Source organism: Saimiri boliviensis, chromosome 21 (genome assembly GCF_048565385.1).
Source record: "Saimiri boliviensis isolate mSaiBol1 chromosome 21, mSaiBol1.pri, whole genome shotgun sequence".
NCBI classification, from domain to species: Eukaryota; Metazoa; Chordata; class Mammalia; order Primates; family Cebidae; genus Saimiri; species Saimiri boliviensis.
In genome coordinates, this window is record NC_133469.1 from 23,331,310 (window position 1) to 23,355,514 (window position 24,205).

The 24,205-nt window shown below is 60.9% G+C and overlaps 1 protein-coding gene across 13 annotated transcripts in view; it reads left to right on the plus strand.

Moving 5' to 3' along the window:
* ARVCF (ARVCF delta catenin family member) overlaps positions 1–24,205 on the plus strand; it is a 56,543-nt gene that overhangs the window by 26,678 nt on the left and 5,660 nt on the right. For 2 of the 13 annotated variants that reach the window (XM_003942681.4, XM_039462451.2), the window contains exons 3-11: positions 9,197–9,424; positions 17,528–17,686; positions 17,881–18,407; positions 19,372–19,871; positions 20,518–20,701; positions 21,499–21,616; positions 21,999–22,170; positions 22,851–22,868; positions 23,772–23,843. In XM_003942681.4, the coding sequence (XP_003942730.3) occupies positions 9,215–9,424; positions 17,528–17,686; positions 17,881–18,407; positions 19,372–19,871; positions 20,518–20,701; positions 21,499–21,616; positions 21,999–22,170; positions 22,851–22,868; positions 23,772–23,843 (1,960 nt within the window). In that variant the 5' untranslated portion in view covers positions 9,197–9,214. The other 11 variants (XM_074390810.1, XM_039462452.2, XM_074390808.1 and 8 more) reach the window with 8 other exon arrangements.

A 24,205-nucleotide genomic window follows, 5' to 3' on the forward strand; every position in this document is an offset into this window, starting at 1 on the left:
GCCTCCTCTGCCTCCCTGGCTGTGGGGCTGGAGCATGGCTGGGACAGCCACGCTGTCACCATGCCAAGGACCCGCATCGTCCTCAGGGTTCAGTTTCCCCAGCCCTGGAACAAGGCAGGCCATGGTGAGGTTCCTTGTTACCCAACTGGCCTGTTCCAGAGTTGTGGCTGCAGCAAGGCCGGCGACATATTCCCCTGGACGGACGCATGAAGACGGAGGCTGAGGCCAGAGAAGTAAGAGGACAGTGAACTGGGTGGGGCCCAGATCCCGGGCCCGGCCTCTCAGCACACCTGGTGCCAGCCCTCCCACCGTCTCATGTGCCATCTCACGGCCCCTGCCTGCCCTCCCACAGAGGGCTTCCTGCCCCCGTCTCCCACCAGGCACTGTTTCTGCAGTCGGCCTGGGTGTTTCCTGACCGGCCTGGGTGTTTCCTGACCGGCAGGAGCTCCCCTGCTGGTGCCATTTTCCATTTATCTAAGCCAGGCGTCCCCAGACTTTCTACACAGGGGGCCAGTTCACCGTCCCTCAGACCGTTGGAAGGCTGCCACATACTGTGCTCCTCTCACTGACCACCAGTGAAAGAGGTACCCCTTCCTGAAGTGCAGCGGGGGGCCGGATAAATGGCCTCAGGGGGCCGCATGCGGCCCGCGGGCCGTAGTTTGGGGACGACTGATCTAAGCAGACCGTGTTCTTTGTCAAAACAACGGGGGAGAAAGTGGGGATCCCTGAGCCCCTGCAGAGAGGCTCCTCAGTGCTGTCTCTGCCCAGCCTGGCCTCCCGGGCTGTCCGGCTCATCCACCCAGAGACCATTCTGGGTGGGCAGCTGGGGCGGGCAGCACCAGGTCCCAGTCCCTAACCACAAGGCTCTCCTATCTCAGCTTCCTTGGCTCCGCAACCTGAGATGGGGGCTGGGCTGGGGGGGCCCTGCTTTACCCCCCAGGGGCCCTTTGGCCATAGGCTCCCAGGGGCTGCACCCCCACCTCCCCTCAAAGGGGCTTTGTGTCGCCACAAAGAGGCTCTGTCCCTCAGGAGAAGCCTGGGCGTCACCATGGCGATAGAGGGGCTGGGAAGAAGGGGTCTACCCACTGTCTTGGGGCGGGGAGGGACGGGCGTTGCAGGCAGAGGGCCCTGTGCGCTCAGGCTGGTGGCCAGCATAGTGACTGCTGCACCTGCCCTCTGAGGCCCCTCGGCCTGCTGGACAGCTGTCCCCTACAGTGCCTCAGAGGGGCCGTAGGGCATGGTAGGGCAGGGCTCCCAGGCACTGCCTGTCTGCCTCTGATCCCAGCCTAGCTGTGAGCCCTGTCAGTTCCTTCCTCAGGGATGCTTTGGTCCCTGTGCCCACCCCAGAGCACAGAGGACCCGGCTCAGCTCCATGTCTGGGGCCTGTAACACCCCCACCTCCACTGCACCTGCTCTCTCTGATGCAGGGGCCTGAGCCACACGGGACCTTGTGGAGTGCCCATTCTGGAGGCCGTGGAGGTGATGGGCCAGCTACAGCCACAGGTGCCCGGCCCACTCAGTGGGGCACCGTACCCCTCCACACCCCTACTTCATGTTCATCATTGGGAGCAGATTGAGTAGGCCGAGGGTGCAGGGGAGACGATGCTGTGCTGGCAGCCCCTGCAGCTCTCTCCCTGGAGCTCCCCAGCCTTTGAGTCTCTGGCGGCTGCAGCAGGGAGCCCAGAGAAGGTGGCCCCTCACTGCCAGTACTCCCTGGCTTGGAGTCTGCCACTGTAGGGGACAGCTGCCACCCACTGCTGCAGCTGTAGCTGGAGTCTGGGTCAGTCACAGGAAGGGTATTGGCGGCTGCTCCGAATTGGGACCTGAAGGACTCCTTTCCACCCCAACCCATGTGTCCTCACAGAGAGGCAGTTCTCAGGAGACCAAGGAGATTTACAGGATGCTGCTGATGGCACAGGGAGCAGGGTCTGTGACCTGCCGGGATGCTGCTGATGGCATGGGGTTCAGGGTCTGTGACCTGCTGGATGGGAATCTTAAGCCCAGACTCTTCATGGAGCTCCAGCAGTGGCTCCCTGTGGTTCATGCCCCCTATAGAGAAGGGACAGTTGCTGGGACACTTGCCTGCCCTGCCTGCTCACCTGTCCTGTCCTGCCTGCAGTCACTGGGCTTGTTCTGCCGCTGACAGTCCCTAGAACCAGCCCTTGCCCAACCTTAGGCTGCCAAACTCCCTGGCCCCCAGCAGTGTCCCTGCCTTGACTGGACCCCCAGCTTCCATATCAGCCCCACACAGCCCCTGGTCCCCCTGGACCTCCCATCCAGCAGGCCCCCTGGGGTTGACCAGCCTTGCTTTGGTCCTGGCCACCCTTGGCCTTGGGCACTGCTTTAGCACGGGGCACAAGCCCCGTGGGAAGAGGCCCTTTCTGAGTGTTGTCCCTGGACCCGGGAGTCATCCGTCACGTGATCAGCGGGTGCTGCTGAGTGACCATGTGGGCAGCTGGGGAGCTGAAGGCGGTCACTGAGAAGCCATCTCTGTCCCTCTACCCAACCCTCTGATGGCGTCTCATCCAGCCTGGCCTGCCGCCTCTGCTGGGGAAATCAGATTTCCAGACCGAATCTGATTATGGCTCTCTGACAATGGGCACCGCCCTCATCCCTGGGGAGATTAGTCCCTGACCTCTGCTCTTACTCGCCTGGCTGGTAGAGAGGGTGTCTGGTTTGTCCATTTTCTTTCTTTCTTTTTTTTTTTTTTTAAAGATGGGGTTTCACCGTGATGGCCAGGCTGGTCTTGAACTCCTGACCTCAGGTGATCCACCCACCTCGGCCTCCCAAAGTGCTAGGATTACAGGTGTGAGGCACTGCGCCTGGCCTAGGTTTGTCCATTTTCTTCTGAGGTTCTGATTATGCCAGCGGCCCGTGCTTTGAGAAGCAGCACACAGGCAGGACTGTGGGGCTCTGGAGCAGCCTATGAGAGCCCCTAATGGGTTGAGGACGTCACTTTGTTGTTGGGTATTACAAATACTTGATTCCAGCATGTCGACTGTCTTTTGATTTTCTTTGTGGCTGCTGCTTCTATTATGGGAAATTACAAATGCACAGAAGTGGGCCTAGTGTGATGAGTTCCACACACCCCACGCCAGGCTCACTGTGCTGGAGTCACAGTCTAGGAGTAACACTGGCACCTGTCAGTTCATCAAAACGCTCACTACATGTGTTGCTGTAAGTCGTATCAATTCTTTAAAAAACATGACTACACTGTGTGACCCTTTTTTTTGGGATATGTAGAAAGTTTCAGTCTCACAAAGTAATGTTTGTACATCTTTCCTGAGGGTTCCTTCTACTGCTTAGAGGCTGAGAACCGTTGTCCCCAGCCCAGGCACCCTGGGCCCAACACAGACTGCAAGGGACTGTGGTCCTGACCTTGGCACAGATGGACGCGGACTCCGCCCTGTGAACCCCACACCCCAGGCCCCCAAGCTCTGGCCTTGTCCCAGCCTGGGAACAGTGCCCGGGCAGTGGGGTTGGCCAGAAACTACCCGCAAGGCTTTGGGCACCATCTGACCACAGTAGGGGCAACAGGGTAAAGATGGGGCCCCCACAAGGCCTGGCCAGCTGGGGTTGGGGGCAAGTCTTTGTGCTGGCAGCTCCCAGGATGTCCTCCCAGGCAGAAGGCGGTTGCTGGGCCTGGGTCCAATTCCTGCCAGGCCACTCTGGCATCATTTCCTCCTCGTTGGGGTGGGGGAGGGGGAAGGGGTTATGGGAGGAGTCTCAGTGGTCACCAGTACCCTCTCTCCCCTCACGGGGGCCAGCGCAGCCCTGGCTGTGCTCTGGCAGACAGCTGGCAAGGGGTCAGGACGGGAGCCAGGCCCTGCCTGCCACCCCTCACTGGCCTGACCCTTCGGAAATTCCTCTAATTCCTCAACCCACGTTGGACTCAGGCCCCATAATTTCGTTTTCCGGAGCAAGGCTCTGGCTGCACTCCTGAGGAGGAATGTCTGGGTCGGCAAGAGGACGTCAAATGTCAGCTTTGGTTTCAGGGAAAGGATTTAGCTTCTGCCCTCAGGTTCCTCACCATGCTTTTGTGTTCCTGACAGTGCCTGTTGACTGTGGTTTGCCCCAGAGGACTTGGGGGCTGGGGCTTTCTCCACTTAATGGAGTTCCAGCACTTCCTTCCTGCCCACCGGCCCCCACACAGCCCACCCACCCTTCCATTCATGCACCCCACTCTTTTCTCCTTCATCCACTCTTCCATCCACCCAGCCTTCAGCGTCCCGTCTGCCCACCCTCCTACGCATTATTCCACCACCGTTTTATCCCTCCAACACCACCCACATGCGTCCAGCCACATTCCCGTCCAACTAGCCACCGTTCACCCGTCCTCCCGTTTCCCCTCATTTTCTTACATAACCACCTACCAGCCTCCTGTCCACACACGTTCACTCACTCAGTTACACCCCCTTCTGTCTGGCCTCTTCCCATTCCGCCAGCTACCCGGCCACAAATCTACTATTCATCCATCCATTCATTCATCTGTAAACCCAGCCAATCATCCATCTAGCCATCCACCCTTCTCTCACTTCACCCACCTGCCCATCCATTCACCCATTTGTCTGTCCATAGCCCACCTTCCCCCATCTGTCCGTCCATCCTCCACCATTTCCCCATGCACCCATCCATCCATTGCTCAGTCCATCCCCCACCATCTCCCATCCATCAGTTCATCTCTCTGTCCATCCCCCACCATCCCCCCACCCACCTACCCATCCATCCATTCATCTGTATGTTATCCTCCACCATCCCCCAAACAGTCCATCCATCCACTCACCTATGTATCCATCCTCCACCATCCCCCCCACACCCATCCATCCATTCATCTATATGTCCCTTCTACCATTCTTCATCCCCCCACCCACTCATCCATCCATTCATCTATATGTCCATCTTCTACCATCCCCCATCCCCCCACCCACTCATCCATCCATTCATCTATATGTCCATCTTCTACCATTCTTCATCCCCCCACCCACTCATCCATCCATTCATCTATATGTCCATCTTCTACCATCCCCTATCCCCCCACCCACTCATCCATCCATTCATCTATATGTCCATCTTCTACCATTCATCCCCCCACCCACTCATCCATCCATTCATCTATATGTCCATCTTCTACCATCCCCCATCCCCCCACCCACCCATCCATCTATATGTTCATCCTCCACCATCTCCCACCCATTCATCTATATATCCATCCTCCACTATCCCCCACCCACTCATTCATCTATTCATCTATATGTTCATCTACCATCCCCCATCACCCCACTCACCCATCCATTCATCTATGTTTGTCCTCCACTATCCCTTCACTCACCCATCCCTCCATGTTTGTCCTCCACTATCCCTTCACTCACCCATCCCTCCATCTATGTTTATCCTCCACTATCCCTTCACTCACCCATCCCTCCATTCATCATCTATGTTTATCCTCCACTGTCTCTTCACTCACCCATCCCTCCATTTATCTGTGTTTATCCTCCACTATCCCTTCACTCACCCATCCCTCCATCTATGTTTGTCCTCCAATATCCCTTCACTCACCCATCCCTCCATTCATCATCTATGTTTATCCTCCACTGTCCCTTCACTCACCCATCCCTCCATTCATCTATGTTTATCCTCCACTATCCCTTCACTTACCTATCTATCCATTCATCTACATGTCCATCTCCCACCATCCCCCACCCACCCATTCATTCATTCATCCATATGTTCATCTTCCACCATCCCCCTGATGGGTCCATTCATTGATCTGTGCATCCCCCACTGTCCACCATTTATCCATTCATCTCTGTCCCTCCCCCACCATCCCCCCACCCATCTAGCCATCTGTCCATCCCTCTGTCCATCCTCCACCACTGCCCCAGCCACCCCTCTATTCATTCATCCATCCCCCATTCATCCCTGAATCCATCTGCCTGGCCATCCTTCCCCATCTCTCCTTCGCCTGTCCTCCCTCTAGTTTCCCATGGGCTGTGTGCCTTGGGCCACCCTCTTCTTCTGCCATGCTTCTCTCCTTGGGCCACCTGCTTGCCCAGTGGTTCATCCTGTGAGAGCACCGGGAGGCTCTTGTTCTGGTCCTGGACCCCCGTGGGTGCGTGGCCGGTGTTCACTGTTGCTGGGACTGGGTCGTCACTTTTGTTTTGCAGTTTACTTTTCGGTTTAGCCCAGACCTTTCCAGCCCCTCCCAGCTCCTGATGTCTTCCGATTGGAACATGGTGTTGTCCACATGGTCCTGAAGTCTGGTCACTTGTGGGCTGCACAGTGTTATTCCTGCCTTGCTTCTAAGTAGGCTCCTGGGGCCGCCATGTTTGACAAGAAGTGGCCTCCTCTGAGTTGAGCATGAAGCTGGTTGCTGTGTTTTGGGTTGGGGGGTCATGAGAGGTCCACCCGACAGGCAATGTTGGGCCCTTCCCAGGTGATGAGAGGCTGAGGTGGCATTGGCTGGAGAGGACAGCCAGGGTTCCTGCAGCCCCCCGCACCCTTCCTGGCCTGCCCTTGCTGCCCTCCTGGGCTCTAGCAAAAGCAAGTCCAGTGCCCACCCTGCCCAGCATCCACTCAGGCCCCATTGATTTTAAGAATCCATGCACATTTTTGCCTTCCTTGACGTCACATATTTCTTGTTTTAATATAAAAATGGCATTTTGAGTTATCATCTGAAAAGCTGCCCTCTATGGTTCTGGGCCAGGAGCCCCTGCATCCATAAGGTTTCCTGTCATAGGCCAGAGGCCACCGTGTCAGGGGAGTGGGCCTGGGCCTTCCGTGCTCTGCCTGGAGCGTATCCTGGGCTGCCCTCAAGGCAACCAAGGTGCCAAGGCCATGACCTGTGAGCTCAGGACACCACCCCAGGGCAAATGCAGGGTGCATCCTACAGCTGGGGCAGATGGCACGGGCCCAGCACCGAGGCCTCTGCTCTCCTGGGTGTGGCTGCTGGACTCTCCCCCAACACTGGCCAGTGTTTCCAGATGTCTCCAGGGAGACACATGGTCATTTTTCCCCAATCGAGCCAAGCTGGGCAATGAGAAGGTCCGTGTGGGGTTTGGCCATCTTCCCACTGTGGCCTTGGAGTTCTGAGTCCCCAGCCAGAGCCAGTGGGCCTCCTTTAGGATGGGTGTCTTTAGACCCCAGAGCCAGGGTGTGTTGGAGGGGCTTAGGTCAGGGAAGCTGTCTGCAGGATCTGCAGCCCAGGCCTGGTCCTGCTAGGTGGGGGATAGGCTGTGTGGTGCACGTGAGGGTCCACGTCTCTGCACAGGGAGGGAAGTGAACCCCCCCAGGGCCAACGACTACCCTGTGGTCCCAGTTGTTGCCATCCAGGGCAGTGTCCCATTCCCTTCTGCCCCTTGATTCCAAGGTTTGGCTGAGATGGGCTGGTGTTGCAGCCAGGACCGGGCTGAGGGCTGAGCGACATGGCCCCTGCCCCCCACCCTAGCTCTCCCAAGAAGAAGGTCCTTCCATTCCCACCTCGGGCCCAGCGTGGTTCAGTCCATACGTGCACAAGGCCCCACTGTGTTGGTGGGTCTGGGGCCCAGGGGTGGACAGCATCAGGTGCGTAGAGGAGAGCTGTGCGACCACACTCTGGGCGTGCGGTGCTGTTTATCCCTTTATGCCATGGTGGCTGGAGTGCCCAGTCTGCACCTCAGTCCTGGGTGGCATCCCCCAGCTCTCCCCGCATTGTTCCATTCTGTGGCTGGCTTAAAACAGCTCCTCCACTCATGCTGGCTACCTTGAAAGGTCGTGTGGGACAGGTGCTGGGGAAATGGAGAGCAGCTTTGGGGACCTGCACTGGTCTCTGACCCTCGCTAGGCCTATTTCCCCAGATTGTTGGTGGCTCTGGGCTCCACAGTGTCTCTTCACCTATGAGGTGCACCCATGTCCCTGCATCGTGTCGCTGGCCCAGCCGGCACTGGCACAGCTGAGCCCAGTGCTGCCCTTCTTGGGGTCTCTGTCCTTGCAGCTGGCTCCATCCAGACCAGTGAGCCAGCGGTGCTGACACTCTGAGGATGTCACCCGCAGTGCGTGTCCTCCCCATGCAGGGCCCTATATTGGTGCAGGGGCAAGGGATGCAGCAGAGCCAGCCTCAGTGGGCTGGCAGGATCTGCTGGTGGGGTGGGTGTGCCTGAGCAGCCCTGGGCACCGGGCCATGCTCACTGCTCCGGGCACTGTGGCCTCGTGGCCATGCCCCGCCCACTGCCTTGAGCCTGGATCTGAGCTCCGCATACTTGTCCTGCTTCTTTTTACCCATGAAAAACAAACATGCTGGGCGGCCAGGGAGCAAGCCGGGAGGGAAAGCGCTGCTTTGTTGCTGCAGCTGCCAAGCCTTTGCAGCCCCCGCCTGCTGCTGGGGCCCTGAGGCCGTGAGGGACAATATTTGGCTGGGCCAGGCAGACCCGATCCCACCCTGTGCCTGGCCTCAGACACCTGGGCTCCTGTCCTCTTCTGCATAAGGCGTCACACACATAGCGACTTCCAGGCTTCGGGTCTCTAACTTCGTGTAGCCCCAGCCAGAACCTCAGCCAGGCTTGCCCTCAGCTTTTACTCTGTCATGTGTAGCAGGTACCACCCTTGTTCCTGGCCGGTGCAGCTGTGAGTGGAGGCTGGACTGGCGGTCTGCAGCCCAGTGTTGCCGGTAGCTCTGAGGCTGTGGTCACCCTGCGCCTGCCTTGGGGTCCTGGGCACCTGCACCTTCTCATGCCCTGCTTCCTGGGCACACTGGCTGTACCATACCAGCTGTGTGGCTGCAAATGGTCCCCCACCCTTTCTGGGCCCTGGCATCTGCCTCTGTGAGACGGGAGTGCTGTGGCCCTGTGAAATAAAGAGTGAGCTGGCATTGCTGTGGGCAGCAGAGGGCCTGGGGGGTAGGGAGCTCTCATCATACCAGCTCTCTCTGCCCTTCCCAGCAGGCTCCAAGCCTCCCACGGCCCATGGTTCTGCTAGGCCTGGCAAGAAGCAGAGGAGCCAGGTCAGAGTCCCATGACCCATGTGGAGTGAGCTGGCTGCTTCCGGCCAGCCTCGGATTAATGGCTTTTAATTTAGAATTTAATCAATGTGCTTCCCTCTAGAGGGCTGGATGCTCTGGTCTGGGAGTGAGTTGTATGGTCTGGGAGTGGGGTGGGCAGGGGCCCATGATGGCCTTGCCAGGCTGCTACCCCACCCCACTGAGCTTGCTCTGCTTTGCCTGCAGCTGGCGGGCGCCCTGGTCATGGAGGACTGCAATGTGCACTCGGCCGCCAGCATCTTGGCCTCGGTGAAGGAGCAGGAGGCCCGCTTCGAGAGGCTGACACGGGCACTGGAGCAGGAACGGCGCCATGTTGCCCTGCAGCTGGAGCGTGCCCAGCAGCCTGGCATGGTCAGTGGTGGCTTGGGCAGTGGGCAGCCCTTGCCAATGGCCTGGCAACAGCTGGTCCTCCAGGTAACAGCCCAGTGACTTGGGAAGGGTGAAAATTGCCAAGTGGGAAAACAAATCAGGGGGTCCTGGTGGACCAAGAACCAGCATGTAGTCTCTTATTGCAAGATTTGCTAGTGCTCTTGGGGAGGAAATGAAAATGGGATCCCATGGTGGGCTGGAAGTCCCACTTGGGTATGCTAAGCATCGTGTGAAGAGTAGGCAGGACACAGCCTGACACTCAGAACAGCACCTTCCACTGAGCTCTCAGGCCCAGGCAGCTGGATTGACGGTGGGGAATCTGTTCTGGGCAGTTCCTTGGTCTGCCTAGAGACACAGGGGGGTTTGCCTGCACCATGCCCAACCCTGCCACGGTGTTCATTGCATGCACTGGTGGGTCAGCCCCAGGAGGAGGCTGGAGCAAGGCCCAGAGCTCTGCCTGAAGCTTGGAGGCTGACCCGGGAGCCCTCTTTTCTCTGCTGGTCATTATCCTCAGACTGGGCTCAGGCCCCTGCTCAGCCCCAGGAGGTATAGAGCCCTCTGTGTTTCACAGCCAGGCCCCAAGAACTCTGAAGTTGGGGTGCTCAGTGAGCAGTTAGACCACCGGGACACCCCACTCTCAGTACGCAGGTGCTCTAACCTGTAGATGGAACAGCAAGAGCCACTCCCTTGGGGTGGGGAGGCCGGAACAAGGACATGCAAGACCTGGGATGTGGTATGATTGTCATGGTTCCTGTCACAGACTGAGGCCTAGTGCAGTGGGGAGTCAGGGTGGAGCTGCCCTAGCAGCCACAGGGAAAGGCGCCCCTCCTCACCACCCAGCTTAGAAGCTGGGGCAGTTGCCTCCTGCTGTGGCCTCTGGGTTCTTCACATAGTGACCCTAGAGGGCTCTCCCAGCAGAGCCTGTCTCCCTGGCTCAGCTCTCTGCCCCACTAAACCCGGCAGCCAGACCTCCCCCCAGCTCACTCCCAGCACCTGTACCCCCATCTGCCCTTCTTTGGTCCTGCTGGGCTCTGACTCTAGGGACCTGTATCTGGCACACACATGCCCGGGCCTTGGGGCAGCCTGGCCCTTCTCGTCTAGAGAGAAAGAGAGCAAATGCTGGTCTCTGCTGAGGCGGCCCCATGGGCTCTTCTCACCTGGCTGGGCACATGGGGCTCAGAACCAGCATCCCTTGTTAGGCCAAGGGACCTGGGGTTGGTGACTACTCCCTGAGTCTACAAGTTTGGGGAAGCAGAACGCTGGGCCCAGCCGGGCCACATGGGGACAGTGAAAGCCAGTGACCCAGAGGCGGCCTCTCAGGCGCCAGTGTGCTCAGTCCAGCCCTCCCAAACCGGAACAGCCCTCAGACAGGCAGTGTGGGAGGACCCGAAGCACCCGGGAGGGTTGATGCCCTGGCGGGAAGATGTTCCCACAGCCTGGAGCTACCCTGACCTCCTCAGGCAAAAGACTTCAAGACCTCATGCTACTGCCCCTCTACCTACCACCCCTGCCCCTGAATGCCCCACCTTCCACCCCTGCCCTTGATTTTCTCAGGCTGGGATTGAAGAGAGCATGTGTTACCAGGGCTGCAGCTCAACTGGCTGGGGTGATGGGGAACACTAGGGGAGGCAGGGCCACATTGGGCTGGCCAGGCTTCCCAGATTGATCTTGGTAGGAAGTGCCTAGCGATTTACCTGCTGAGCCACAGGGTCAGATCCCCTGCTTAAGCCAGGGCAATGGCAAGACAGGTAGCTGGGGGCTGAAGCTGGGAAGCCAGGCCAGGGGGAGTGCTGCTGCCTGGTCCTGGCTACCGCCCTTCATCCTCCAGCAGGAAGAGGCCCCACTTTAGACAGCCCGCTGAAGCAGGGCTAATGCCCACCCAGTGGGGTGGGGTGCCATCAGGGAACTTCCCCTGGGCTCATCGGAGGTAGGTAGGTAGCTGGGTGCAGTTGAGATGGAGCCAGCTTAAAGATAAGATGCAGGCGTGTTTCTGGTGCAGTTTCTGGTCCTCTGGGCTCTGCTACGGGGGCTCCAGGCAGGCCTGCCCTAGATGGAAGATGCAGGGGTTCGAGTTTGGCCAGTGGTAGGGTAGCCTACCCCTCTGCAGGTGGGGGAACTGAAGGGCACATGGTGAGCACCTAGAAACTTGAGCGTGCTAGCCGAGTGGCTTCCTTACAGCACTCAGGGCAGCAGGGATTGGTCCCTGAGGGGGACAACTGAGGGGGCTGCAGAGAAGCCCGTGGGAGACCTGGGTCCAAGCCCCTTCTCTTGCCAGACCCACTGAGCCTCCCTGGGTTGGTACCAGCCCGTTTGATCTCAGAACCTGTTTCCCTATTTGTGATACTGGAGCCATTGGCTTGGCCTTTGTGCAGTTTGAAGAGAAGATAGCCCCAGCCCCACCCCTCTCCTCCCGTGTTTTCACAGCAGCAGGGCCAGATTCCCTAGTGTGTGGCCCACATTGAGGCCCGCCTGGGGGAGGCATGGGGGTGCACTCGGGGCTTCTGTGCCTCGATGGGGAGAACCCAAGACACAAAGTAGGGGTCCCCTGCGGGGCCATTTTCCAGGTCCCCTCTGAGCTCTGTGGGGACAGTTCCTCGCAGGCCCATTCCAAGTGGCGGCTGGGCAGGAGCGTGAGGGGGGATCTGAGAGACCGGGGGGATCTTGCAGCGCTGTGACTACTGTCCCATTGGCCCCCATGTCATGGCAGGTGAAACTGGGTCAGCCAGGTTTGTGCCCGTGAGCGAGGCCCTGCACTCTGTCCATCGCAGCATAGGCACCTTCCCTGCCAGAACTGTTTCCCCCTCTGCGGGCGGAGCAAAGTGTGCTCACAAACCGAGGACTGGGAAGGACTTGGCCAAAGTCATTCGGCGGGAAAATGACACCCCTGCCGCAGGGAGGGGGAGGGATCAGAAGCCCAGGCCCGCGGGCAAGGGGGTCGCGGGGACAGGGGGCGACCGGGGGCTGCAGGCGCCCTGCCCCTCTGGGGGGGCGGGGCCTCACCCCGCCCGCCCGCCACGCCCGCCCCGCCCGCCCCGGCCCTGCCACGCCCCACCTGGGCGCGGCCCCGCCCGATTGGCTGCTCGCCGTGACCGCCGCCGGATCCGCCCCCGCAGGGAGCGAGTCCGCCGAGCCTGAGCCCGAGCGGCCGAGGCGCCGGAGCCGAGCCGAGCCCGGTCCAGGTGCCGCCGCCCCCCGCTGCTGGCCAGCGCCCCCAGAGCCCCGGCCCGATGCCGGCCGAACTCAGACAGGTTGGAGGGAAGTTGGCTTGGGGGGACCCTGACCCGGGGTCAGAGGCGGAGGGCGGGGCGCCGGCCTGCCCGGCAAGACCCGCTTTTGTTCCGCGGAGCCGCCGGCCCGAGGCGGCTATTGTCTGGCGCTCCTGGCTGGGCTGCGTCAGGCTGGGGCCGGGGCCGGGCGGGTGGCGGTGTGAGCGCGGTGTCCCCGGGTGTGCGGGAGGGGCCTCGGAGTCTCTGGAGCCTCTCTCCAGGGCCTGGGGGTCGGGACCCCTGGCAGTTTGACCCTCCGCTTGGAGCTGGCCGGGAGCCGGTGGGCGCTTCTCGGTTAGCGCCCAGCACAGGTGCCTGGGGACCCGGGACCCGGGCCTTCCTGAGCAGCTTCTGTCTGTGCAGGAGGGAGGCTGAGTCTGGAGAAGGAAGCTCGGGTAGGCCTTCTGGTCCCTGAGGGGCTTCCTCCTCTCCCCTCCACACCCCCTATGCGGGCTCTGATTCCCAGGACCTGCAAAGGAGCTTCCGGAGCTTTAATGGAAGTTCTCTCTGCCTCCGAGGCGCACGTGATGGGAGGGGTGGAGACAGGCCCTGCCCACCTATTGATGCCGGAGGGGATCTCCAGGGAGAACTGGGGTCCTCCCCCTCTCAGCATTGAGGTGAGGGGGAGGCATAGGCAATATGCCCCCTGCTCAGAGCAGTGTGGGTTTGGTAACAGGCAGGGAAACTGAGGCTGAGCAGAGAAAAGACCAGCCAGGATCATCTGTGGTAAGAGGCAGGTTTCCCACACGCCTACCTACCTGGGCAGCCAGGCCCCCTGCCTGTCATACAGCCCTCGTGTGGCCCCCAGGGTCTGGCTTTCAGAGATGGAGGGGCCAGTTTTTGGGAAATTTATGGTCACAGTGTGTCTTATGACCCTGAGCTGCGCTTGGGGAAGCTGAGGTGGATGACAGCCTTGCTCTCCAACACCAAGTTTGCTCCTCCAGCTTGGCTTTTTGGCTCCTCTGCCTGGGGCCACGCCCTGGCAGGTGCATTACTGTGTGGAGGGGCCTGGAGACTGGTCAGAGGCTGTGGCACCAAGGGAGAGGGCGTTTTGTGGTGACCAAGGGCTTGCTACCTAGTGGGAGGGCCATGCTGGGGATGGAGAAGCGTCATTCATTCTTCCATCTGGCAGCAGCCACCTCGTGCCCTCTGGGAGCCTGGCCCGCAGGTGTGGGATCCAGGTATGCAATCTCACCTTAACTCATTCCCTGGGTGTGCTAGCCAGGCCTTGGACAGGGGAGGTGCCTGTCCCTGCAGTCTGTTCTTCAGGACACAGACTGTGGTTTTGCATCTGTGAAGTCTAACAGTTCGGGTGGATAAGTGCTATGGGACCTGGACCCAGCCCCCTGACCCCCAGCAGCCCCTCTGTGTTGGTCTGATCTTGCTTTTCTGCTCCCTGCATTCCTTGCATTTTGCCACAAAGGTGTGACTGGTGCTACCCAGCATGTCCCACGGCCCCAGCCCCTTCTGTCCTTCTCACCTCCTTGTGAAGAAGCTAAGCTCCAGGTGTGTGATGGGGCGTAGAGCCCCTATGCTTGGCTCAGCCCTGTGCTCCCAGGACCCTGATGTGAGCAGGGGTAGGAGGTCTACCTTCCTGGTCACTCTGGCCCCTCCCACAAGCCCAAGGGAGCTCATGGAAAACCCCAGGCCGGTTTTGGGCTAGTCCTGGGGGCCCCAGACCTGGTGCACCAGAGATTGAAGAGCCAAGGGAGGGATGAGTGCTGGGAGGCTGGGCAGGGTACAAGAGGGACAAGGATGGGGCCCCAGCTGGTTAAGGGGTATGAGAGATGACTGATAGGATGCAGCCTGTGGCAGCCTGTGGGGTTGGTGTGGGGCATCCAGGATGCAGCTCATATCTAGGGTGCAGATGGGAACAGCCCAGAGTTGGGTCTGAGAGAGAGGCTGTGTGGGGCTGCGGGGCCAGGGCGCCTGAGCATGGGCCAGCCTGGGCAGGTGCATGTCAGACATGGACACCGGGGCCAGACAGGGATCCAGGGACTGCAGCCAGCTCCTCTGTTGAGAGTCAGCCCACCCATTCCACAGCCCCACCCTAAAGATGCTACAGAGACCTGAGCCACCAGATAGCTATGGGCCTAACTACTCCACACCTCAGTTTCCCCATCTGCCAGCCAGCTCCGAGACTCCCAGAGTGGATGCTGGGGAGGTGATCAGCGGAGTTGGTGGCCCCCGTCCCTGTGTGTTGAGCGTTTGTGAGGCCCTGTGTGGATGGAGGTCTGGACACACAGGTGGAGGGTGGGAGGATGTGTGCTCACGAGTGTGCCTCTGGGAACAGTGCGCACCGTGCCCGTGGGGTGCTGTTAGAGCACACAGGTCGATGTGCTCGGCCTCTGTGGGGCTGGGTACTCAACACGTGTGTACATGCATGTGTCTCTGTTGGCGGGGTTGTGTACATGCATGTGTGTGTGCCCAGCCATGTGTCTCGGGGGCCGGGCTTTCCTGTGATCACTGGCTGACTCATGCTCCCGCCACCAGGGTGAAGTCATCACTCGTTTTTAGCTCCCTGAGGTCATTTGCCATCAGGGACTCTTGGGGCCTTGGGATCCTGCTGCCGTGCTGCTAGGCTGGGGCTGGTGGGTGATCCTGCAGGGTTGCCAGGTCTTGCTGGGGGGCCTGGCTCTCCTAGACCGCCCCAGCTCTGCACTGTCAGACCCTTACCACAACCTTGCTGGGAGGGATAAGCTGGGCCACAGAGCGGCATCGAGGTCCTGAGATGTCCTCCCTCCTTCTTCTCCTCCTTCCCCCTGTGCCTAGCTAGGGAGTAGGGGGCTCCTCTCTCAGTCTTTAATGTATGTAAATATATGCACATATGAGGCACCATATCACCCTGGCAGAATGTCCCATGTAACATTCCCTCAGTCTCGCTTCATACCCTCCTCACCCCATCGTCAGAACTGCAGCCCCTCAGTGCCTGGCCCCCTGCGTAAACTCTGACGAGTCCCCACAAGGCCCAGCAGAGAAAGCTCAGAGCCTGGCACACATTTCCCAGACATAGACGGGGCAGCCCAGCCCCAGTAGTGATGGGCCACACAAGCCTTCCGCTCCAGAGCAGTCCCAGCTCCCCAGTGCCTTTGGAAAGAGCCCAGCCTGCCTTGCCTGGCAGTGTGCCAGTTGTCCCCACTCTGGGCCTCAGTCTGTTTCTTTTTCCCAGGGAACAGCGGTCCCTTCTATCCTAGCCAGGTCCCCAGCAGGCATTCCACCTACATCTCAAGACTGAGGGCGAGATGAGGCCCAAAGGCTTCCTTGCCAGATTGCCTTCTCTGGGGGTGCCCAAAATCCCATTTGCACTGTGAAGTTCTAGGTAAATCCTCTCCCCCTGCCAGGCCTCAGTTTCCCCATCTGTAGTTACCTATCATCCTCCAAGGCCCTGCCCCTGGGAGAGGGGCAGGTGCCTTCTGTTGCCACCTCTTTTCCTCTGTCACTGAACCTGAGGGATACACCTGTCCTCATGTGTTGGTGCAGGCCCCTTCCTGGACACCTGCACTGCATACATTCGGGGGTCAAGTATTCCCCCAGGAGAGGACCCTGACCTGGGGAGGCTTTCGAGCCCATGGACCTTTGCAGGCAGGTCCTGAGGACAGCCCTGAGCATGTTGCCTGGTCACCTCCCAGGTCCAAGGATCGGCAGAGTCTGCCTCTGGAGCTTGGCAGAGTTTGGTGTCTGTGCAGGCCCCAGGGGGCCCAGGCAAGGGACCCATTGTGCAGGGCCCAGGGGCCTAGGCCGTAGGGTGGGGCCTGTCCTTCTGCTGACCCTGCCCTGGCTGCCTGGGAATGTGCTCCCCCTCACCCGCCTACCAGGGCTTGGGTTTCACCTCTTGCCCATCCTGGCTGAATGCCAAACCCCGGATGTTGGTGCCGCGTGGCCCTGGGGCCACGCCCCTGTGCAGTCAGAGGCCGAGGCAGGCTGTGGGTCTCAGGTCCTCAGAGCCACTCAGTGCGGCAGGGGTTGGGCCTGGCTCTGATGTGGGCCAGCCTAGTCTCTCTGAGCCTCAGTTTCCCCACTGTCAAGTCCAGCCAGTAGGCATGCAGGTAGAAGAGTCTCAGTTCAGAGCTGTGTTGCCTAGAATTCCAGTGTCATCACCCAGCGCATGATGGTGGCAAGGGGACCCATAGGCTCAAATTGACTGTCTGGTCTCTGATACGATGCCCAAAGTGTCAGTTACTGGGGGCGCCAGCCACTGGCCCGAGGTAGGGCCAGGCCGTGCCTCTGCAACACTCAGGAATGTCTGGGCTGGAAGGAGTAAGGATATATTAGTGCTCCAGGTGCATGGGGTATTCTGGGGGCTGGGTATTTCTGTCCCTTGAGGGCGTCTGGCTGGCCTTGGTGGCAGGAACCTTAGCCTCCACAAGGCTTCTATACTCAAGGTTTCTGGGGCAAGTGAGGGAGGAGGCCCCAGGACACCATGAGGTCCCAGCTAGGAGTGGTAGGTGTAGTCCCACCTACATCAGGACGGCATCCTGCAGGTAGGTCTCACTGGTGCCTTCTGGGGCCTGGAGGAACCTGTGGTAGCTGGGCCTTGCAACTTGTTGGAGCGGGGGTGGCTCTAGACTTCACCCCCAGGGTCTGTGGCCTTATCTGCCAACTCAGCCTGAGGAAGCATAGGATGGGGGCCAGCCCCAGAGTCCCCCCAGAATGGGGTGCCGGGGCAGGCTTAGCACCTCGATGTCCAGAGGGCAAAAACTCGTTGCTGTCCTTGCCAGCTTGGGCCAAGACAGGCCCTGGGATGGGTGGGTTCAGGACCAGGAGGAAGGTACCCTGGTGTGCTGGCCAGCATGAGCCGAGGCATAGCTGCTGTGTGCGGGGGCCTGCATGGCAGGGACAGCTGAGCAGCAGGCCTGCCCACCAGTGCCCCTCCTCACCCCAGGAGCAGAGCCCAGGCAGCCAGGCGTCACTGGCCACGATGCCAGAGGCGCCTGATGTGCTGGAGGAGACCGTGACGGTGGAGGAGGACCCCGGCACACCCACTTCCCATGTGTCTGTTGTCACATCCGAAGATGGCACGACCCGGCGCACCGAGACCAAGGTATGGCCAGGCCCAGGCGGTGGGTGGGAGAGCAGGCCAGGCCACGGCAGCTGTCCCGCCTGCAGAGTGGACATGGAAGCTTGCCACCTGGGGCCTCTCATTGCTCGAGTGGGAAATCGAGGCGAGCCAGGCCCCGGCAGGGCAGTTTCTAGGCCTCTCGGGCTGCCCCAGTCATCTGCCTGTGCATCCACCAGGTCACCAAGACTGTCAAGACGGTGACTACTCGGACCGTACGCCAGGTGCCCCTGGGCCCGGATGGACTCCCCCTGCTGGATGGCGGCCCTCCACTAGGCCCCTTTGCCGATGGTGCCCTGGACCGGCATTTCCTGCTGCGTGGTGGTGGCCCAGTGGCCACACTTTCTCGAGCCTACCTCACCAGCGGGGGCAGCTTCCCCGAAGGCCCCGAGCCCCGGGACGGCCCCAGCTATGGCAGCCTGTCCCGAGGGCTGGGCATGCGGCCCCCACGTGCTGGCCCCCTTGGCCCAGGCCCTGGCGACGGCTGCTTCACACTGCCTGGCCACCGGGAGGCCTTCCCAGTGGGTCCTGAGCCTGGGCCACCGGGTGGCCGCTCCCTGCCCGAGCGCTTCCAGGCAGAGCCGTATGGCTTGGAGGATGACACGCGCAGCCTGGCCGCCGATGACGAGGGCGGCCCTGAGCTAGAGCCTGACTACGGGACAGCCACGAGGAGGAGGCCTGAGTGTGGGCGGGGCCTTCACACCAGGTGAGCTGCACCCTGTCCCTGGTGGCTGCCTCCTTTGGGAAGTCCACCCTCCACCACCCAGCTACAGGGTGCTCCACTTGTCAAGTGGCTGCAGTTGAGTTAGTCGTGCATGTTGGTTTGAGTTGCCCTTGGGTTTTGTCAGGGACAGAAGAAAGGTGGGCCCTGGGGTGGTAGGAGTTTGGCTGGGCACTGTCCTGCAGGCCCAGGGCCCAAGAAAAGCTGGGAAGAGTGCCGGCCACTGGCCCTGCTCCAGCCATACCCTGGATAACCAGAACCCAGACCCCTGGCCCTTCCTGTCACAACCCCTGGTTCTGTCTCCATTGCCCTCAGTTTCTGTTTCTCTGGAGTGGGGACATGACCACAACCCGAGTCTGGATTTTGCTATGTGACCTTGGCCAACTCACCTGGCCACTCTTAGCCTCGGGCCCGTGGGTTTGATGACAGCAACCCACAGGGCTACTGAGAGCTAAGGAGATCTTGTGCCCAAAGGGTCTGGTGGCCTGAACACCCCTCGGTGGTCCTACTGGGCTGGCTTCATGGGGAGAGGGTCATTGACTCCCCCTGCATCCTGGCACAGCAGAGATGGGCTTCGTGGAAGATGGGTGGTTTCCTGGACGGGAGGTGGGCGTCTTCAGCAGCCAGAGCAGATGTTGCACAGAAACATGTTTTGCTTGGGATCGGGGAACACCGCCTGGTGACGGCAGTAAGCGAGCTTGCTGTCCTGGGAGGGGTGCCAGGGGACTGATAGCCGCTGGCTGGGGTTTGGCATTGGGCTCTAACTCAGTTCTCACTGGGCCGGTGCGTGACTCTCCATGCCCCCACCATGCTTCGGGCTGAGATGCTGTGCTCCCAGCCCCGCCCTGCGTGGTGAGTTTGCAGTCCTGAGGAAGGTGTGATGGGGCAGCTCCGAGGCAGGGCTGGTGGCCACTGTGACGACGTCCATGTGCCCCACTCGCCTGTGCAGGGCCTACGAGGACGCTGCAGATGATGGCGGCGAGCTGCTGGATGAGCGGCCTGCGTTCTCAGCAGTGACGGCGCCCCTGGCCCAGCCCGAACGGGGCAGCCTGGGCAGCCTGGATCGCCTGGTGCGGCGCTCGCCCTCAGTGGATAGTGCCCGCAAGGAGCCACGCTGGCGGGACCCTGAGCTGCCCGAGGTGCTGGCCATGCTGCAGCACCCCGTGGACCCCGTGAAGGCCAACGCGGCTGCCTACCTGCAGCACCTGTGCTTTGAGAACGAGGGCGTCAAGCGGCGCGTGCGGCAGCTGCGGGGGCTGCCGCTGCTCGTGGCACTGCTGGACCACCCGCGGGCCGAGGTGCGGCGCCGGGCCTGCGGGGCGCTGCGCAACCTCTCCTATGGCCGCGACGCTGACAACAAAGCCGCCATCCGGGACTGCGGTGGTGTGCCTGCCCTGGTGCGCCTGTTGCGGGCCGCCCGGGACAACGAGGTCCGCGAGCTTGTCACTGGTGAGTGGGCCCTGGCTGTGCCCACATCCCCGGGAAGCGAAGGGTGTGGGGCTCAGCCCGGGAGGAACGAGGCCACTTGGCCTGCGACTGCCTGGGAAAGCGCACGGGTTGGCAGGGGTGCAGCTGCTGAGACGCTTGCCCCGGGAGGCAGGCGTCGGGTCCAGACACTGTGACGGGTCCTCAGTCTCTATCATAGTGGGGAGGCTGACACTGGGCCCCCCAGGCATGCCCCTCACCTCCTGACCCCACAGAAACTCCCCTGGGACCCGCCTCCTTGGTTCCCACCCCAGCAGTACAGTGGTGGAGCTTGTGCCTTGTGGGACCTTAGGGACAGGTGGGGTCACTTGACCATGTCTCCATGAGGCCCTGTGGCCTCGAGACTGTTCGTGCCACCTGCCACGTGGCAGGGAGTGGGTGGGAAGGAACAGCATTGCCATGCCCTCCTCTGCACCTCATCCCCTTTGGGGCTCCTTCCTGGCTGGAAGCCAGTACTGTGTGCCCCCCAGAACCACTCACGGCTTTTGTTACTTCTACTGTTGTGTGAGCTGGGACAGGAGGAGAGCGGGACGGGTCCTGAGCGTGGCCACCTGGGGAAGTGGGAGGCGATGCACGTGGTCAGCAGGACTTGGCCGATCGCGCCCCACAGGCACGCTGTGGAACCTGTCGTCCTATGAGCCCCTGAAGATGGCCATCATTGACCATGGCCTACAGACGCTGACCCACGAGGTCATTGTGCCCCACTCAGGGTGGGAGCGTGAGCCCAACGAGGACTCCAAGCCACGGGATGCCGAGTGGACAACTGTCTTCAAGAACACGTCGGGCTGCCTGAGGTGTGGACCAGACCCAGTGCTAAAGCCCACGTGCACACCAGGCCCCGTCCTCATGGTCCCAGATAGCGTGGAAGATGGGGGCCAGGCGCCCCCATCTTCCTTTGGAACTTCAGAGCTGTGGTGCAAGGCCTGTGGATGGGAAGTGGGGCCTGAGGGGCTGTACTCGCCCCCAAGTGGTGCCCCAGTCTCCCCAGGGGCACCCTCTGGAGGGGTCTCTCTGGTACCCTAGCCCTGCCCAGCTTCCACCCACCTTTCCATCATGTGACAGCCAGAAGGGGGAGATGGGACCTTCCTGTTATCTGCCTGGGAGGCTCATTCCAGCCACCTGTGACCTCTGCCCTTCCCCGAGGCTCTGCCAACCCCACAGTGTCCTGGGTCCCCACAGTCCTGCTTGTCCATCAGGGTGTTTCCCCGTAACCCTTCAGGCTCTTCACCTTGGGGCAAGGTGGGGCCCAGAGCTCTCACTGGGGTGGTGAGGGACCCACAATTGCTCTTGCACAGGCTCAGGTCTGAGTCTGCCTGTCCCTTTCCAGGTCATCTGGGAGGCAGGGAAGCCCTGTCTTCCCCTTCCCAGCTGTCCCCAACCAAAACAGCTGTCTGCCAGGGCTCCTCCTGAGGTCTGGGGGCAGTTAGCTTCTCCCCTTCACTGAGCTCCAGGCTGCAGGGTCCTTTCCCAGTAGACTTGAGAGGGCAGCAGCGGGGCCTATGTTGCAGATGAAGACAAGCCCCTGAGGTCAGGGCGGGGCTGGGGAGTTTCTGGTGGCCAGGGGTCACCTGGCCTGCTCTCGGCCACACAGGAATGTGAGTTCCGACGGTGCCGAGGCCCGGCGGCGACTCCGGGAGTGTGAAGGGCTGGTGGATGCGCTCCTGCATGCTCTGCAGTCAGCAGTGGGCCGGAAGGACACGGACAATAAGGTGGGCGGGGACAGTCACAGCCTCATGCCAAGGGCGGGAGCGGCGATCACGCAGACCCCGGGAGGCCAGAGCTGTGGGACCGCACAAGAGAATGGGCTTGAGGGTCTGGGGCGGCATCCTGGGCGTGGCCTGCTTTGCAGTGGCCACACTGAAGTGGGCACAGTGTTGTAGGTGGAAGGCGGTCCATGAGGCAGGGGTTTCCTCCTGTGGACTCTCCCTGGCAGTTACCACCCTTTTGCCACCCCTTTCCCCCCCCACCTACTGAGGGCTCCCTGTCCCTTTGCTCCTGGTGCTTTAATGCACGCCAGCTGTGGCCAGTCTTTCCTGAGGGCTGGTCCTGTGTCGAGGGTGCCCTGCCCCAGCCACTCACCTCTCCCTGCAGTCGGTGGAGAACTGCGTGTGCATCATGCGGAATCTGTCCTACCACGTGCACAAGGAGGTGCCCGGGGCCGACAGATACCAGGAGGCCGAGCCTGGGCCCCTGGGCAGTGCTGTAGGCTCCCAGCGCCGAAGGCGGGATGATGCCAGCTGCTTTGGTGGCAAGAAGGCCAAAGGTGGGTGGGGTGGACTGGGGTACCACTCTCGACTCCTGCCCTAGCTGAAGGTTCTCTGTACACCCACAGCAGCCCATCATGGAGGCCAGAGGAAACGTGGCCAGCCCCCAGCAGGCAGGCAGGGAGGGAAGCAGGGAGCTGAGGCTGCACAGCCCTGGGTCACATGGTTGATGGGGCCCAGCTCCAGCCTTCTCCATCTGCACTGTGGGATCCCCAGGGAGGACACAGTGGAAACCAGGTGGTCCCATCCGTGCCCAGACTCAATCTTCCACTCCTGGGGAGAATTTATTTCACTGGCCCACAAGTTGGGGAGGAGCCATGGCTGACGCTGCCTGCTGACTTTTGAGAGTAACTACAGACCACCACCAGCCTGTGCGGCAGCCCGTTTGCCTGGGCGAGATGCCCTGCACACCTCCACTGCACTGGCAGGGTGTAGGGTCCCAGGGCCTCCCCAGCAGCTGTGGGGTCCTGTGTACCGCCTGCCCGTTCCGCTGACCTAGGCCTCCTGTCTTACTGGTGGATACCCAGTGCCCAGAAGTGGTGGGATGAAGCTCCACATGCTGTCTGCTTGGTCCAGGGTGTGCAGTGGGAACCTGAGGCCTCTGGGAGGGCATGGGGGGTGACGGGTGCTGCCCGCTCAGGCTCCTCTCCTCTCTCCTCTGCTTCCTCCGGCCGCCCAGAGGAGTGGTTCCATCAAGGTGAGTTCCTTTTCATCCTGCTCTCCAGGCCTGGCATGTGCAGTGGGCGCCTGAAAGAGGGGAGCACACTCCAGACCCAGGGCCCTGCTCCAGCCCTGGCTTTGTCACTTGGGCTGTCATCTTTATGACAGTGGCAGGTGGGGAGGCCAAGGGGCTCACTCTGTAACCTCAGACTTCCATACCTGGGCAGAGCCAAGAGTGGGCAGCGGTGTGCTTGTGTCTAGGGACACCTGGGAGCAGTCTATTTCTCAGATAGAATGGGGCAGCATGTGGCTCAGAGGATACACGTGTCCCGTGAGGGTGAGCAGGCAGGCACCCCAGGTCATTGGCTCTGCTCTGCTGCCTCCTGAAAGGGTAGACGCATCATTTGAGACGGGGAGAATGGCTGAGAGACGGGGCTCACTGTCACGGAGGTGGCTGCACAGAGGTGGGCTGCTGTGGGGTTTCTCCTGGCTCATAGAGCCTGCACGATGTCCTGCGCCCAGACTGGGGGAGTTTCCCCAGCTCTGCCTTACTGTGTGAGCCAAGCGAGTTTTGTCCCGGTCAGCCTTCAGTTTCTCCGCTTGTATCCACCTGCCATCCAGCCAGGGCTCCTGGCTTCCTCGGTCTACACACTTGGCAGTTGCAGTGGAACTGCTGGGAGGGACCGTTCCCAGCACCAGGTGGGAGATGAGTCCTAGCGGCAGGGCTGGCACACCCCCGGCCCCACTGCCACCAACTCCTTCCCCTGGGCTAAACTGTCTGCCCAGACTCACAGCAGTGCTCTACTCCCAGGGCCTCTTAGTGCCCCGGCCTGGACGTGGGGGTGCTTTTTGGGGCCTGGGCAGGAGAGCTCTGTGCCTACCCCTCCTGACACACCCATGCACCTGATGAGGTCCGCCTCACCTCCCGCCACCTTTCCAGGAAAAAAGGATGTCGAGATGGACCGGAACTTTGACACGCTGGACCTGCCCAAGCGAACTGAGGCTGCCAGAGGTGAGTGGGCTGAGACGAAGCCAGCTCCACCGGGGGATGTCTGGGTGCAGGACACCCCTGGTAGTGAAGCTTTGGGCCATCTGGAGGGCCTCAGAAAGCAGATGGGGAAACTGAGGCCCATAGGTGCAGGGATGATTCGCACCAGGACAGCTGCTGAGGGTTTAGAATGGGAGGCAGTGCCATGGGTCATGTCAGGCAAAGTAGGGGGAGACAAGCATAGAGAGGCCAGGTGCTTACCTAGTCTCACGGTGTGTAAGAGGTGGGAAGGTTTGGAAGGACCCCCCCCCAGTAGAGGCAGGGCCTTCTATGTTAGCCCCAAAGCTGAGTTCATTTGGGGGGGCTGGGAGCCAGGAGGGCATGCT